The following is a 17,004-nucleotide window of genomic DNA, read 5'->3' on the forward strand; positions in this document are numbered from 1 at the left end:
TAACCTGACCTCTCATATTGCCACAATCTCCCTGCATTCCTCTGTCTCCTCCTCCTCTTTTGTCAATTATCTCACCCAGCAGGTCTCCCCACTCTTTCCCAAAAATCTCTGCTCTCTTACTGAAAGCCTATCCCTCACGTGCCATTCAACTTCCTCATTACTCAAATTATTGGGTACAGAGGCCCGGCCTCTTTTGGGGCTGGAGAAACCAATTGGCTCAGACATTCAAGGCTAGAAATTTTGTAAAGTGTTTTCTTTTGATTCTCTGCACAGTAGACAGAATCATGTCCATACATCAACACATAAACAGGGATTGCCTCACCATGCGTTCCAACCTTTGTTAGAATCATTAACACTCACAGATATCGGGAGCACACAACATGCTGAGTTAAAGCCTCACCCTGTCTTGTACACTGAACTCTAGGGACTCTAACCCTCACCTCCATAACATACTCATGACCAGCTAACTCTCACCAGACACAAGGGCTGTACTGTTCCCAGCTGGACCCAGCTTCACGTTCCTTTCTGACAGAATCACACACCCACCATTGCACACACACAAGCTGCAGACACACTCTGTGGAGGATTTAACCCCACTGCTGCTGGGCCTGCGGGCAGGAAAGGAGGCAACACTTCCAATTGATGTTGGAGACAAACTGTCAGCACTCGGATGGACAACGTGGATTCTCCAGCTTACAGGTTCAGTGTTTGTTTTCCTTTTAACTTGGAAAGATTATTATGCGACGGTAAAGAATTAAAGAATCTGAAAATGATTTCATTCGTAACAGGTGGTCAGAATCAATTGACAGTAAAATAAGGAAAAAAGCGTAACTGAAGGTGCTGCCATTTCATTCTGGTGTTTGCGTTCAAATACGTTGTCTGTCTGGAGGGAGTTATAGAGAAGGAGTTGAAAACAGATATGTTTTAAGGTGACAAGTTTGCAGCAGTGAGGTTTAAACAATAAATTGCTTGCTGATTACTGCAAGTTCTTCAAGATGATCAGACAGCTCCCAGGTTTAACAGTTGGAAATAAAAGTAAAAGGTATTTTTAGCATGTGGCTTTAGTGAAGTAGCAGAATATTTTAAGGCTTATTCCAAGCCAATCCAATGAATGGAGCCTCTGCTCCTTAGTAAACTGTGATAAAAATAGAAAATGCTGGAGGAACTCAGCTGCTCAGGTAACATCGGTGGAAAGAGAAATAGTTCATGTCTTAGACCTGAGACACTTCATCAGAAATATGAAAGAGAGGTTAATACTGTATGTAGGACAGAAATAGCCAAATCACTTCATTACTTGCTGAGGATGGTAAATGAATCTGACTGTCGTCTTTCACTGTGAGATTATATGGAGAAGTTCACCGCTGGGGTTATTCTGCAGCACAGGTGACTTAAGTTCAAGTTCAAGATCGTTTAATTATTATTCAACCACACGTTGTTCTATAGATAGGTACATGGAACTTAGAAAAATAGAGGGCTATGCAGTAAGGTAATTCTAGACAGTTTCTAGAGTAGGTTACATGGTCAGCACAACATCATGGGCTGAAGGGCATGTAATGTGCTGTAGATTTCTATGTTCTATGAATTTAGCCAAATGAAACAGCATTCCTCTGGGACAAAGGTGCACACAATAACAGAACATAGCAGAAAAACCTTTAGTCATACAGTCAGAAAAAATAATATAGCGCAAGTCCAAGAGTGATATGGCCTGTAGATTGATGCTGCATGGAATGTTGTTCTATATAACTCCTGTATATTAATGTAAGGGAATGGCAAAGTTCAAAACTCAAAGTTAATTTTATTGTCAAAGTACACATATTATGTAGTAATTTAATTGAACCCTCTCTCCTGTCATACAGTTAACAAATTTCATGACATATGCTGGTGATGTTAAACCTGATTCTGATTCTGAAATACGTCACCATATACAACCCTGAGATTCATTTTTCTGTGGGCCTTTTTTAACAAATATATAAAATAATATCTATAGAAAAATTAATGAAAGATCACCCAACTAGGGCATTCAACCAATGTGCAGAAGACAACAAACTCTGTGAGTGCAAAAGAAGAAATAATTATAATAAATAAGCAATAAATATCAAGAACATGTCATGAGTCCTTGAAAGTGAGTCCATTGGTTGTAGGAACATTTTGGTGATGGGGCAAATGAAGTTGAATGATGTTATCCTGTTTGGTCCAAGAGCCTGATGTTTGAGGGGTAGTAACTGTTCCACTACTAGGGGTAGTGTTGTGAGTTTTGAGGCTCTTGGACCTTCTTTCTGATGGGAGCAGTGAGAAGACAGCATGCCCTGGGTGGTGGGGGTTCCTAATAATGAATGCAGCTTTCCTGTGACAGCATCCCTCTCCCTCCCCCTCCCTCTACCTCTCATCCTCTATCTTCCCTATCTCAGCTCCAGGTGCTGGAATTCTCCTCTACCCTTTGTTCCTTCAGACACCTACATTCCAAAGCTCTGCTTGCAGGCCTCTGATCTTACAACTTCCACAACGTGGTATCTTTCTTGCTGCCCATGTCACAATGCACGTAAGCCCTCACCCACCACCTTAGTTTGTGAACACAAACATCAATCACGATCGTGCAAGATATCAGTTTTAAAAATTCTGTTAAAGAAAACCTGCAATGCCATAACAAATTTTAGTCTACTTTTTGTTCATTCACTTGTCAAGTTTGGATTACAGTGACAAGGCTAACTCTTATTGACTAGGCCTTTGAGAAAGTGCTAGAGAGCATCTTTCTTCAAGTGTCATAGTCATTCTATTTAATATATCTCCACTGTGCTGTTGGGCAGGGAGTTCTGGGATTGAGCCTCAGTAATTCTGAAGGGCCAATTGTCAAGTCAGTATGATGTATGAGTTAGAGGGAAACCTGCAAGTTGTGGTGTTCCTCCTTACCAACTGCTTTTTGTAGCCAGAACACACTGTAGCCACTACACCTGAGTTGGGAGTAAAGGCTAAGGGTCATAGAGGGGGGTGCCAAGTTGTTCTGTCCTGGATGGCTTTGGCTTGGTGCATCTTGAGAGCTAATCCAGTGAGCAGATCCAACCCTTCCAAGATGGTGATGAATTGCAACCTCGTTGATGTCACAATTCTGATATAGTTGTTTTTTTTTAGGTTGAATGGATGGGTTTGGGAACAGAAAGAGGAGTCAGGCATCAGGTTAATGTTTAAGAACAGGGATGTGGGGGAGTTTTAGGTCAGGCCAAATCTAAGTCGCTGGTCTGTGTTTGAAGGTCAGTGATGTGGATGTGAGACATCTGTAGGCTGAGGTGAGATTTCCAACCAGATGTCAGCCCAGCAGACCAATGTGGTTGAGGGCTGGTCTCCCACCTCCCCTGAGGTCAGCAAGTGGTTGGAGAGTTCCAGAGACAGTGTTCCATGTGGACAGGAGGAATTAGGTCCCATGGCCACACTGGGTTTGCAATTGATGAGACTGGAGTTCAATGTCTAGTGTACAGGGTTCTGTCATTGGCGAGTCCAGAGTTTATGGCCTAGTGTTCAGAGATCAGTGGGTTCTGGGGGTGATCCTGCTGAACGTGGCCTGAGGGCTGAATTGAAAGTCTGGAAGTCACGGCCCGCTGACTAGAGGATTGAGTCTGCAAATCCAACAGGGAAGTCGCGGTCCAAAGTCTACAAGCCCATGTCCAAGTCTGCAGGAGGCTGGAGGCCTGTCCTGGGGGGCTTATAGGAGAGGGGGAGGGGGGGAAGGGGGGAAGAGAGAGAGAGAGAGAGAGAGAGAGAGATTGATTGTTGTGTTCTGTGTTGTTCTGCTGAGCATTGATGGCATGCAATGTTGGTACCAGAACATCTTTCAATATACATGTGATAAACAAACTTGAGTCCTAAATCTTGACATTCCCAGCTTGTGGATGAAATTGGTGAAAATGATTTGGAATGTCAGTAGATGAGTCAAGCCTAGATATATCAAACCTCTGACCTGGACTTGTGGACACATTGTTTATGTGGCTGGTCTACTTACATCTAAGAAAGTAGAGGCACTGCTGTTCTTTCTTTGTAATGGCACTTATGTGCTTGGCCCAGGACAGAACTTCTGAAATTATAACACCAAGAAGTTAAAGTTCTCCACCTCCTATCCCCCAATGAGGACTGTTCGTGGACCTCTGGTTTCCTCCTTCTAGGGTCAATAATTAGCTCTTTGGTCTTGCTGACATTGAGTGAGATGTTGTTCAGGTACCTCAGAGCCAGATTTTCAGTCTCTTTCCTATATGCTGATTCGTCACCACCTTTTATTCGGCCAACTTCAGTGGTGTCGTCAGTAAACTTAAATGGCACTGGAGCTATGGTTAGCCTTGAATCATAAGTGTAAGATGTATAGAGCGGTGAGCTAAGCACACAGCCTCGTGGTGCACCAGTACTGATGGAGATTGTGGAGGAGATGTTATTGCCAATCAGAATTGACTGGGTTCTGCAAGTGAGGAAAGCAAGGATTCATTGGCACAAGGAGTATTGAGGCCAAGATCTTGATCTTATTGCTTAGTTTTGAGGGGATGACAGTATTGAATTATGAGTTGTAGTTGACAAAGAGCATCATGATGTATGCATCTTTGCTGTCCAGATGTTCCAGAGTTGAGTGAAGAGCCAATGAAATAGCATCTGCTGTGGATCTATGGTTCCCATAAGCAAATTGTAGTGGATCCAAGTTGCTTCTCAGGCAGGAGTTGATACATTTTATCATCAATATCTCAAAGCACTCCATCACAGGGGATGTGAGTGCTACAGGACAATAGTCACTGAGGCAGGTTACCATGTTCTTCTTAAGCACCTGCATGATTAAGGTCTGCTTAAACAGGTGGGTACCTCAGACTGCCAAAGCAAGAGGTTAAAGATATCAGTGAACACTCCAGCCAGTTGCTCAGCACAGGTCTTTAGCATTCAGCTAGTTACCCCATCTGAAGTGATGCTTTCCATGGGTCCAGCCTTCTGTAGGGCGCTCTCATGTTGGCCCCAGAGACTGAAATCACAGGGTCATCATGGGCTATGGGAGATCGTGCAGGTTCTTCCATATTTTGAAGATCAAAGTGAGCATAGAATGCACTGAGCTCATCTGGAAGATAAGCCTCATTTTCACCTATGTCACTTGGCTGCAATTGTAAATGAATAGAAAAGATTTAGAAGGTTATGGGCCAAATGCCAGCAAATGGGACCAGCTGGAACGGGTATCTTCGTAGGCATGAAGCTGCTGGGCTGAAGGGCCTCTTTCTGTGCTGTAACATTCTATAACTTTCTGAGTCTCTGACAGAGATGTCTTCGGAAAGGAAAGCTTCAAAGACTTCTTTAACTGAGACTGTCTTTATCATGTGCACCCTTGACGGCATCCCCAGTGAAGATAAAAAGTCCACAAGGTGACAACTCCAATAAAAATGCAGGAGGCAGCATCAGCCACTATTCAAGTGCTTTTCACAGTTGTCGACTGAGAAGTCTTATGAACATCTTTCTCATTGTGGCTGCCTTCAGAAATTGACTTCCACTCTATGTCTGATACATGATGGCATGTAAGCATGTTGGTAACCCATGGGTCACTGTTGATCCCACCCACTTTAGAATGTGGTAGGTCAAGATCTGCCCTGACGGAGGGTCTTGACCTGATGCTATGACTGTTTATTCCTCTCCTTAACTGCTGCCTGACTGGCTGAGTTCCTCTGGCATTTTGTGTGGTTACTCTGTTATCTCTCGGTCATTTTTTCTCAACTTTTCTTTCCAAGATACTATGTCTCACTTCTAACAAGTGTCTTTCTGGTCTGGAGCTCCTTTACAGGATGAACAGGAAACTGTTCACCACACAGTACTCCATTCTAGAGATTTCTGCACCGTAACCTTGGCAGACATGCACCATCTTGAGATCCCAAGTAACACAGAGAAAGGCTCAGATGACCATCATGGCACAGTGGTGTGATCTGATCCATACCTGTTCCAAGCAGAGCAACACCAAAACTACCTGAACCTAATGACCAGGCTCCTGCTCACCATTGAGGGACACTGATCCCAATACTAACTTTAGTGTACAACTACCTGCTCCAACCAATTTTTGCTCCATGCTGTGGCTCCTCCAAATCTGATCAATAGTGCTTTCAAGTTGTTAGACTTGATGGTGAAGGGAAGTAGAGGCTTTGTTTAGCCAATTGGCAGAAAGCAAAGACTTGGTTTTGCTGCGGTTGAGTCTGGTCCCCAAGCTTGTTTAACCTGATAGTAGAAAGTAGAGCCTCCACTTTCTTAGAAGTTTGCAAAGATTTGGCATGTCATCTAAAATCTTGACAAGCTTCTATAGGTATGTGGTGGACAGTATACTGTCCGGTTGCGTCACAGCCTGCTGTGGAAACATCATTGCCCTCGAATGGAAAAGCCGACAAAAAGCAGTTGTACAGCCCAGTCTATCATGGGTAAAGCCTTCCCCACCATTGAACATATCTACAAGGAGCGCTGTTTCAGGAGAGCAGCATCCATCATCAGGGACCCCCTCCACCCAGGATGTGCTCTCTTCTCACTGCTGCCATCAGGAAGAAGGGACAGGAGCCTCTGGACACACACCACCAGGTTCAGGAACAGTTATTACCCCTCAACCATCAGGCTCTTAAACTAAAGGGGATAACTTCACTTGCCCCATCACTAATGTTCCCAAAAGCTACTGACTCACTTTCAGGGACACCTCATCTCCTGTTCTCGATATTTATTATTTGTTTGTTTATTTATTTATTTAATGGTATCTTTTTGTATTTGGACAGTTTGTTGTCCTTTGCACACTGGTTGTTTGCCTGTCTTCTTGTCTGCATTAGGGTTGCATGCATTTTCATTGAATCTATTCTGTTTCCTTGTATTTGCTGTGAATGCCCACGAGAAAAATCTCATGGCTGTCTATAGTGACATGTATCTACTTTGATAATAAATTTACTTTGAACTTTGAACTGAGGATCAATCTTTCTCTTCATACGAGTGCCTCCACAGCCGGGCATCATCATTCAGCTTGTGCCCTTGTCCGTCCTGATAGATTTGGAAAAGTGTTCAATGCAATGCACAGATAAACAGGATCGAGTTACTGCTGATGTTGGAGAGCAGAAAGAGGCAGCAAAACCCGGAGTGAAACAGAGCAAAAACAGGCCTTCTTGAATCTGAAACATTTTATGTTCTTGATGAGTTCCAGATAGTCTCACTGAATGCTGAGAACTTGATGACTCCATTATAACTTAATATAACAATTGTCTTCGTGAACTAATGTTGAAATTGGACTTCAAAAATTCTGCCTGGAACCTCCACTGTTCATTCTCCTTTGAGATGCTGCTTCAAACTTACTATTTGTCCATGAATTCAGACATAAGTACAAATGCGTCCTCAGATTGGTGTCAGTTTTTTGACTTAGAATATTAAAGTGTATTTACTGTTAAAGTGTGCATTATTGTTTTTCACAGAATGTTCAAGGTTATCACACCTGGAATATTGTGTTCAGTTCTGGTTGCTATGTTATAGGAAGGATGTGCTAGTTTTAGAGAGGGTGCAGAGCAGATTTACCAAGAGGTTGCTTGGACCAGAGAGCAGGTTTTATAAAGACAGGCTGAGTAAGCTAGGGCTTTTTGCTTTGGAGCAAAAGAGGATAAACAGCGATTCCATCTCGATGAGCGCTGGTGGGTTCAGTCTGTTGCCATTCACACTGCTGACACACGACTGCAGTGTCACATTCAGTTCAAACCACATCATGAAGTTTGTTGCTAATACTACAGTGGCTGGCCTCATGATAAGTTGCCATACAGAGAGGAGGCAGAAAGGCTTGTCAAATGGTGGGAGAACAACAAACTGTGTCTCAACGTGGACCGGACTAAAGAGATGATTGTGGACTTTGGGAAGGCTCAGGTCGACCACTCCATTGCGCATTAATGGCTCTGCTGTGGAAAGAATGAAGAGCACAAAGTTGTACACGTAAGAGATGGTCTAACTTGAACCCATAACACCTCCTAACTAGTCAAGAAGGCACAACAGCATCTACACTTTCTGAGGGGATTGAACGTGCAAGACTGCCCACCCCCATTCTAACAGCTTTCTCCAGGAGCACCGTTGAGAGTGTTCTATCTGGCTGCATCGTTGTGTGGTTCGGAAGCTGCAAAGCATCACCCTACAGGCAACAGGAAAAACCGCTGAGAGGATCAGGGTCTCTCTTCCCCACTCTGTGTGACATTTACCAGGGAGCATTGCAGACAAAGGGTCCAAAGCATCCCTCCCATCCATCCCACAATCTCTTTGACCCACTGCCATCAGGAAGGAGGTTCAGAAGCATCAGGACTAGGACTGGGTAACTAATGTATACCCTGCTACCACTGAGGTCTCGTCACTAGGAGAGCAAGCAGTTTACTCTACTATTTACTGTTTATCTGCTGCGTTTGACTACATACATTTTGAATTATTTTTTAACCTATTTATACTATAATATTTTGGCTTACATACCTTGCGATATATGTTGTGTGGATGCACCGTGGTCTGGAGGAACACTGTTTCATTTGGTTGTATACATGTACAGTCAGATGACAATAAAGTTAAACTTGAACTTCACTTAATAGAGGTGCACAGGATGATATGAGGCATAGATTTTGTGGACAGCCAGGGATTTTTCTCAGGGTGGAAATGGCTAATATCAGGGGGTATAAGTTTAAGGCGATTGGGGGATGTCAGAGGTAATTTCTTTACACAGAGTGGTGGGTGCGTGGAAAGCCCCACCAGGGTTGGCGGTAGAGGCAGGTACATTAGGGCATTTAAGAAACTCAGGCACATGGGTGATAGAAAATGGAGGGAAGGTTTATTGATCTTAGAGCAGGTTAAAAAGTCAACACAAGATTGTGGGATTGTGGGTCTGTGCTGTGCTGTAATGTATGTTCTGTATTCTATATTTTCTTTGGGAAAACGCCCTCCACTTGAGCAGCAAATTTCTTGCAGGCAAGAAATTGTCATATGAAAGTGAAAGATGCTTATCAAATAACTTCTTAAACCTGTTTTTAGAATGTTCAAGACTATTTTTAGCAAGTTTTTGATTTGAGGTGCCTGCTTATGCAGCTCTATTTTTAGTTGTTGCAATTTTGATTAAAAAGATATGAGAAAGCATTGGAAGGCAAGTCTGTACAGAATCACTCATTAACCCACCACACCTACCAATCCTGTCTTGGTAATGTCGGCATAATAAATGCTTTGAAGGCCTCTCTTTAAAACACAGTTTTTCATCCAGTCAATGACTGCATTTCTTAGCTCATAATGGCAGTTACAAACTTCAATCCTTTAGGCGCTTTTTAAGCTACTCTGGGAAATTTAGGGTCACTATTTTCAGCCTTCAGATCACTTCCCATGTTAGAGTTCTGTTCATCCATAGGCAACCTGCAGCAGAATGTGTGAGCAACTCTGTTCCTGCCAAACTGTGCAGGTGTGTGGCTGAAACACTCCCTTGCCCATAGCCTTCATTGCTGTGCAGCTGGAATAGGACACGGCTAGAAAAACAGTATGAAAGATTTTCTTTGCTGTACTGTATTTCATTGTTCTCTTCAATTAATAAATAAGATCAAAAGTGTGTGATTTTTAACTCTCCATTCTAAATATTGTTACCAACTCCGTAACTGAGTCACTTACCAGCAAAGACTGATATGTCTGCTGAAGTCTGATGGTACTATTTTTAAACGTTTTTATTTATAAAGGGGCACAAAAGTAAGGTTAATACAAACATTCAGCTAATATAAGTCATCACTACTCAATCTACAGCACAGGTATAGTAATAATCAATCAGAAATAAGCTCTATCGTTGTCTAGGGGATAATACTGAGTCCAATTGAAATATAAAGAGTCACTCAGAAGTCTGCAGGCTTTTCTCTTTTGGGAACCGCTGGGGTTTCACGTTGTGGAGAGAGAGAGAGATGGTTGAGAAAGGATAAACACTTGCCCGTTGTCTTTACGGAGCAAATCCTTGGAATCAGGCGAGCAGGCTTCCCCATTGTTAGTTAAAAGCGGTCTTCCGTTGGTTCCAGCCACAGATTCAAAATTCGGAATCTAACGCACGTGGCTTCCTTCAAAATGGCTTCCCGCTCCCACGGGAATCGGTATCGTGCTTCCTTGGTGTCTCCTTGGTGCGTCTGAGGGTTGTCCCCCCCTCAGACCCTCCTTTATACTTCTTCACGGGATCGCAGGTGTCAATCAGGTTGCAGGTGATGCGATCTCTCTCTCAACCAGCCCACTTTGCCCGAGGGCTTTTCACGTGGTCTCCATGAGACAATAGTCAATGTCGCCTTTTTTTTTCATCCCTATGGAAACGCGAACTTCCGCACGTCTCTCTCTTGGGTCATTGACCCCCCCCCCCCTTCACTAGGGCTCTTGCGATTCTCACAAGGGAGGGGGCTGGGATCATAACAATATTAAAAAAATTAATTTAAAGTACCTTGCAGTTTTCAGGCCATGTAAAAATTTCTTGCTCAGAGCAATGGTTGGTCCATGCAGCTGTGTAAAAAAATGAGAGATCATTGGTGGGCAATATATTACTTATTGTAACCTCATCCCCAAGGTTGGAGGATAGCAATGATTTAGGAAAAGGAGCACATATTCCACTTCAGAAAGTCTAAAAAGACTTTGCAGCTAAACAAGTGTTTTTTCTATTGTAGTTACAGTTACACTGCAATAAATGAATTAGCCAAAGCCTGTGCAGATACGGTCTAATGGAGCAATGAAATAAATGAATGCCTAATTAATTTCTATTTTTTGGTTAATGTTACTCATCTCTGAGCAGCACCTTGCAGTATTTTAATTGTATTTGCGAAGACAAATGGGCACTCTGTCCATCACTGCTCTGTGGCTGTGGCGTTCCCAAGAGCTCCAGTGGGCCTGGGCTATATACTCAAAGTGAGCACATCATGATTCCAAGGTTAAGGGGGAAGTGAGAGGCCTGTGATTAGAGTACCTGTAACGAGACGGGTGGCTGCTGGTTGGGGCATTCTTCATTGGCTGAAAGGCCTGTTTCTGTGCTGTGTGACTCCATGCTTCTTTGGTTCAAGAGGATATATTTGAACAGGTTGTAGATTTTTTACTTTAATTTGTTAATCCATGACGGATCACCCATTGGTCTTTATGTAGGGGCACAGAAAGGCTGTTTAAACACACCCGATTGAGTGTTACAGCATTGGAACAGCCCTTCAACCCATCAAATCCAAACCAATGATTAACCACCCATTATACTAATCCTATTCTAATCCCATCATTTTTCCTACATCCTCTACAAACTCTTCCACCCTGCCCATCTTCTTAAGTGAGGGAAAATGTGCAGCAGTCACGTTGCTTAACTCCCCCTGTGGATCATGATGGAAAGGAAATCAGAGCCCTGGGGGCAATCCCGTGCAGTAACAGGAATAACATGCAAATTCCACACACTTAGCGGGAGGGTTCAGGACTGAACCCATCTCTGGAGCCACAGGCAGCTGCACTAATCACTCTTGTATCTTATCTTCCCTTGTTCATCTTTTTCTGCATTCCAGAGTTTTCACAGTCCTTGGTTGACTTGTCTTTCTGACAATGTTAGATCAAAGGAAGAGGTAATTGTTAGCTGCTCTTTCTTACTCCTGCTGGAGTATTAAGCAACCAGTGCTAGCCTGGCTGTCAGCACCTAAAGCTTTTGCCTCAGTAAATGTATGCACGCTGTCTCTGGGTTATGAACACCTGATTTATCAACAACCCTGTTGATTTATTACAACAGGCTTTCAACCCACCAAATCCATGCCCGTGGTCAATTCGCAGCAGGCGTACCCAACCTTTTTTATGCCATAGACCCCTACCTTTAACCGAGGGGTCTGTGGACCCCAGAGTTGGATCCCTGATCTACAGCCTTCCACAATCTAATTAAGTTCCAAAGTCTGAACTTGTACATGTGTTTATTCCTACAAATGGCAGCAATGGTTTCCTTTTCTTCTCCCCACTTTAAGAGTTAGGTCTTCTTTGTCAGTCTTGTGTGCTTTTCATGCCATTTCTTTTTATATTGTGAGGTGCAGTTACCATGTCAAATGGTTTTGTGTATGTTCTGATTTGCTGACAAAATTACCGTAGACTTCTGCAAAAACAGATTTTGTTTGTTTCCTGTGGACAACCCCTGAGGAGACTGTCGTTCAGACATGTTTACCACATCTGATGGTGTTGGAAACAAATGCTTCTACTGAGGTGTTCGAATTTCTTTGGAGGCATCGCCCTCTGGGGCACAGCCATTTGCCTACCCTTTGCATATGTTGGTGTGATCATCACTCTCCAAGAGCGAAAGTCTTGCTCAGGACCTTTCTGCTTTAGCTAATGTCACAACTGAGAGCGTTCCTGCCAACCCCATCATGGGGCAGAAGAAAAGAGATCCTAGCACTGTCACATTTCGTGGTATATGCGATGAGAAGAACGACAAGACATTTATGTCCTTCATTCCCTCCTGAAGTTGATCCCAACCCTCTGACATGCTCTCCCTCTGTTTTCTCTACCCCGCTTCCATTTCTGGAATTTAAAATGATTAAAACTGCAGACAAAGGCAGTGCTGTTGTAGTCGGATGGACTGACCTCTACCTTGCTTAGGGCAGACAGCAGCTCTCAGACCTCACCCCCGCCTTACTTGCATCTTAAAGAGGACCCACTACAAAGCATTAGGATATTGTTTCCTGCACCATAACTGACCTTTGATTCGAGATTTGAACTTAGTTTACAAAATTATGAGGGGTATAGATAGGGTAGATGCATGCAGACTTTTCCCACTGAGGTTGGGTGAGCCTAGAACTAGGAGTCATGGGTTAAGGGTGAAAGGTGAAGTGTTTAAGGGGAACATGAGGAAGAACTTCTTCACTCAGAGGATGGTGACATTGTGGAATGAGCAGCCAGCAGAAGTGGTGGATGCAGATTAAATTTCAACATTTAACGGAAGTTTCGATAAATACATGGATCTTATTTTCACTATGGACATCCAGTCAGTCTGTATGCACTTCCATTTCCCACTTGGAAGGACTTAAAGGACTCCACTTCTTTCTTAACAACAGACCTAACTAGTTCCCCTCCACTGCCACCCTCCTCCATCTGGCAGAACTGGCTCAACAATTTCTTTTTTGGCTCCTCCCATTTTCTTCAAACCCGAAGTGTAGCTATGAGCCCCAGCTATGCCTGCCTTGTCATTGGCTACCAGGAACAGTCCATGTTCCAAGCCTACACCAGTAACACTCCACAACTCTTTTCTCTGCTACATTAATAATTGCATTGGTGCTGCTTCCTGCAGCCATGTTGAGCTCATCTGTTTCATTAACTTTGACTCCAGCTTCCAACCTGCCTTCAAATTTACTTATTCCATCTCTCTCCCCCTTCTTGACCTCTCTGCCTCCATTACCACAGTCAGATTATCCTCTTGACATTTTTTACAGATCCCTTCTCTCTTGCTGTTAACTTGTCTATAACTTCCCATCATGTCACTTATACAAATGCTGCTCCTTTCTCTGAGTTCCTCTGCCTCCACCACATCTGTTCTCAGGATGAGACCGTCCATTCCAGTAAACTGCGATGTCCACTTTTTTCAGGCAGCAGGATTTCCCGTTCACCCTGATTGAAGCTGCTCTCGCTGCATGTTCCCCATTTCCTATACATGTGTCATCACCTCATTCTCTCCTACCCCAGCATAACAGGAATAGGCTTCTCCTTATCTTTCCCAATCAATCCATGAGCACCAGGTACATCATTCCCTTCACCACCACCCCCCCCTTGATTCCACAGGGATCACTCTCTCGGGGACTCTCTTATCCATTCGCTCCTTCCCACAGATCTCCCTCCTGGCACTCAGTCCTGCAACTGCTTTAAGTACTGTATCTGCTCCTACAATTCCTCCCTTTCCATCATTCAGGGCCCAAAATATTCTTTCCATTGCTTCATCTTCAAGTCTGTTGGGGTCATTTATTGCTTCCAGTACTCTCAGTGCAGCTCCTTTACATCGGTGAGGTCTGACACAGATTGTGGGGCCACCTTATTGAGCACCTTCTCTCCTTCTATCGCAACAGCCAGGATCTCCCAGTGATCGTCCATTTTAAGTTCCACTTCCCAATCCATCACTGACTTATCTGTCCTTGGCTTCCTCTACTGCCATGATGCGGCCAAACGCAGGCTGGAGCAGCAACATTTCATATTTGTTTTAGAAATTTCCAACCTGATGGCATGAACACTGACTTCTACAACTTCCCATCACTAATCCCCTGTGTTTTCTATCCCCACCCCACCTTATTTTCTCTTATTTTGGTGCCCTCTCATTCCTTCCCTTTATCACCTTTCCCTGTTTCTCTACTTTCTTCCATTTATTCCATGGCCCCCTCCTACCAGATTCCACCGTCTTCAGTTCTTTATCTCTTCTGCCTATCACTTACTAGCTTCTCATCCACCCCCCTTCCCCCACCCACTTACCTTCCCCCTCACCTGGACTCACCTATCACCTGCCACTTGTGCCCTCCTTTTCCACCCACCTTTTTACTCTGGCTTTTGCCCCCCCCCCCTTTCTGTCCTGTCCTGATGAAGGCTCTTGGTCCAAAAGTGTTGACTGTTTTGATTCTTACATAAATGCTGCCTAACCTGCAGAGTTCACCAGCATTTTGTTTGTTTTAAATAAAAGATGGTTTCATTTTTAATGTTTTGCAGCAATGGAGAAAGACTGTGGACCTTTGGACTTGTGGATATTTTATTCTCCCCCCACAGGTGCTGCCTGATCTGCTGAGAATTTATTATTCGATTAATCAAAAGAGATGGATAAATTTCCCGTTGTGAATGAATGTCTCTGTCCTTTGGTCAGAGAAGGTTGCAATGAGACCTGATGAAGATACTTAAATCAGGAAGGGAGTAAATGCAAAGAACCCGTTACTATTTGTGGAGGAATAAGGAACCAGGGACATGGAGTGAAGATAGTTGGTAGAAAAGCCAAAAACGACATGAAAAAAAAATTTATGCAGAGGGAGTTAGAGGTAGATTCAATTGTATTGCTCAACCAGGAGCAGGATAAGCACCTGAATGCAAGGAATTTGTAGAGTGGGACAGTGAGATCTCCTAGATGGATCTTGTATTGAGCCAGTGCAGGACAGATAGGCTGAATGGTCTCACTGCTATAAATATTCTGTGAGTTTATCATATATATTATAACAACGTGCTGCCTGATGGCCCAAGGAAGTGACTCAGAGTAGGGAGCAGGGCTATTGGGAAGGAAGGTGGGACAAGGTGGTGATTCACATTCGTAGATTTGTTTCCTGCAGGCTGAAGCGAGGAAGTTCAACCCACATATTGTGTCCCATCGTTGTGTCCGGCAACAATGAATATAAAATTGAGTCAGGTTTTGTAAACAAACAAACATTTATCAAACTCTGCTCAACAAAAATGAAAAGTAAACAAACGACTAACTTAACCAGAAGTTAACTGCTATACGGCAGCTCTGGAGCAGTTCTTAAAGTGGTAAATGCGAACACAGTCTTAAAGTGGAAAATGCGAAAGTCCAAGTGATTTATACAGTCAATTAGGAGAGACTTTCCTGAAGTAACGAATTCCTTGACGATGTGACGTTACTGCTGATCCCAGCTGAAATATGCCTTGCCCGAAGGATCAACAACGAAGGAAATAAAAACGGCTTAAAGGAACTGACCTTTTTCTTGGTGAATAACACTGCACAACCCTTTCTGCTCTTACAGGCGGGTGTTATCTCAGATTCAGGTCACTATTTCCTGAATGAGGATTCAATAAGGTCGATCCTGTATTAAACCACTGAACATTACTCTATCCTTCGGGTCACCGTACTTCAGTAAGGTCTTCCATCTCAAATATTTAGACTTTAAAATTAAATCAAAGATACATCAAACAAAACTGGCAGCGATTGGCGAAACTGCTGGCACAACGATTCTGTACCTTACAGCAGAAAAGTAAAACTCCACTTTAAACCGAAATTGCATCATGAGACAAGTTCCGCAGCATAATGAAGTAACTGACGAATTAAACAATGAATCAACTCAAAGCTCCTGCATCACAGCAGGCTTTCCCGTTTTATATCTGTTGAGAACATGTCATCATGTGACCTCACACTGGTGGGAAAATTACATCATCCCATCATCACAAGACCAGTACATCATGCACACCAGATACTCAATTACATCATGATCATAAGACAGTCATAAGATACCCATGGGGTATGTAACAGCCATGAAACTGGGAGTGTGGAAGAGACTCTGTGTTCCACATCCCTAAGAATAAATCATGAGTTGTCCTACCTTGCGGCAGACCTCCTGTCCCTGGTTCTAGGCTGTCTATGGCCTCTGCACAATGGTGCTATCTCCTGCTACCTAACACACTCCTCCATCACTCCCTCCTCCATCTCTTGCTAAGAAACTATTTCAGTTACATTCTCCGCATACTTGACCTGGAGTTTAGTGCTCATATTTCTTCCTTTATCTCTTATTTATAACTTGATGTGGACTTATTGTGGGTGGTTACAAGGTTCCCAGAAGGGTGTGGACTGTAGGTTTCAGATATTCAGTAGCTTTCAATAAAAAGTCCTATAGCCTCAGTTAATAATGTATTCTTTTTTTATCAAAATGGCTGGAATGTGTGCCGCCAACCCAATCCTTGCTCTGGGTCTATTATATCTGTTAATCTCTATATGAAAGATTACCTGAACAAAGATCTGGTTCTTAGCCAATTGAACTGCAGTGGTTCCTCAACCTGCTGAATGTGATTGAGATTTACTGCTTTACCTTTGGATTTAGTTTGACTGAATGCAAACATAATGGAACATTTTCAGAGCAAATAATTCAATTTGTTGTCTCTTATAATTGAGCATTGAAAATGAAAGTGTGAAGAGATGCAAAGCTACTGACTCACTGAAATGTCACACAAAGAAATAACAGTCATTGAGTCACCTCTTTGATCCATCAGATTCTCTCTGCATTAACCCCTTGGGGAAGGAAATCCATTTACTTTAACACTGTCTTTTGTTCCAAT

General features: G+C 43.2%; 1 protein-coding gene across 4 annotated transcripts in view; it reads left to right on the forward strand.

Annotated features, from left to right (window-relative positions):
• The window catches only part of LOC140734508 (diacylglycerol kinase delta-like), a 170,566-nt gene that overhangs the window by 59,767 nt on the left and 93,795 nt on the right, over positions 1-17,004 (forward strand). Inside the window, exon 1 of one of the 4 annotated variants that reach the window (XM_073058575.1) lies at positions 568-699. The exons of the other annotated variants lie outside the window; for them this stretch is intronic. Within the exon in view, the coding sequence (XP_072914676.1) occupies positions 643-699 (57 nt within the window). The 5' untranslated portion in view covers positions 568-642. Of the gene's footprint in view, positions 1-567; positions 700-17,004 lie in introns of those variants that run through there. 4 annotated transcript variants of the gene reach the window in all.

Source organism: Hemitrygon akajei, chromosome 10 (assembly GCF_048418815.1).
Source record: "Hemitrygon akajei chromosome 10, sHemAka1.3, whole genome shotgun sequence".
Classification (NCBI taxonomy): domain Eukaryota; kingdom Metazoa; phylum Chordata; class Chondrichthyes; order Myliobatiformes; family Dasyatidae; genus Hemitrygon; species Hemitrygon akajei.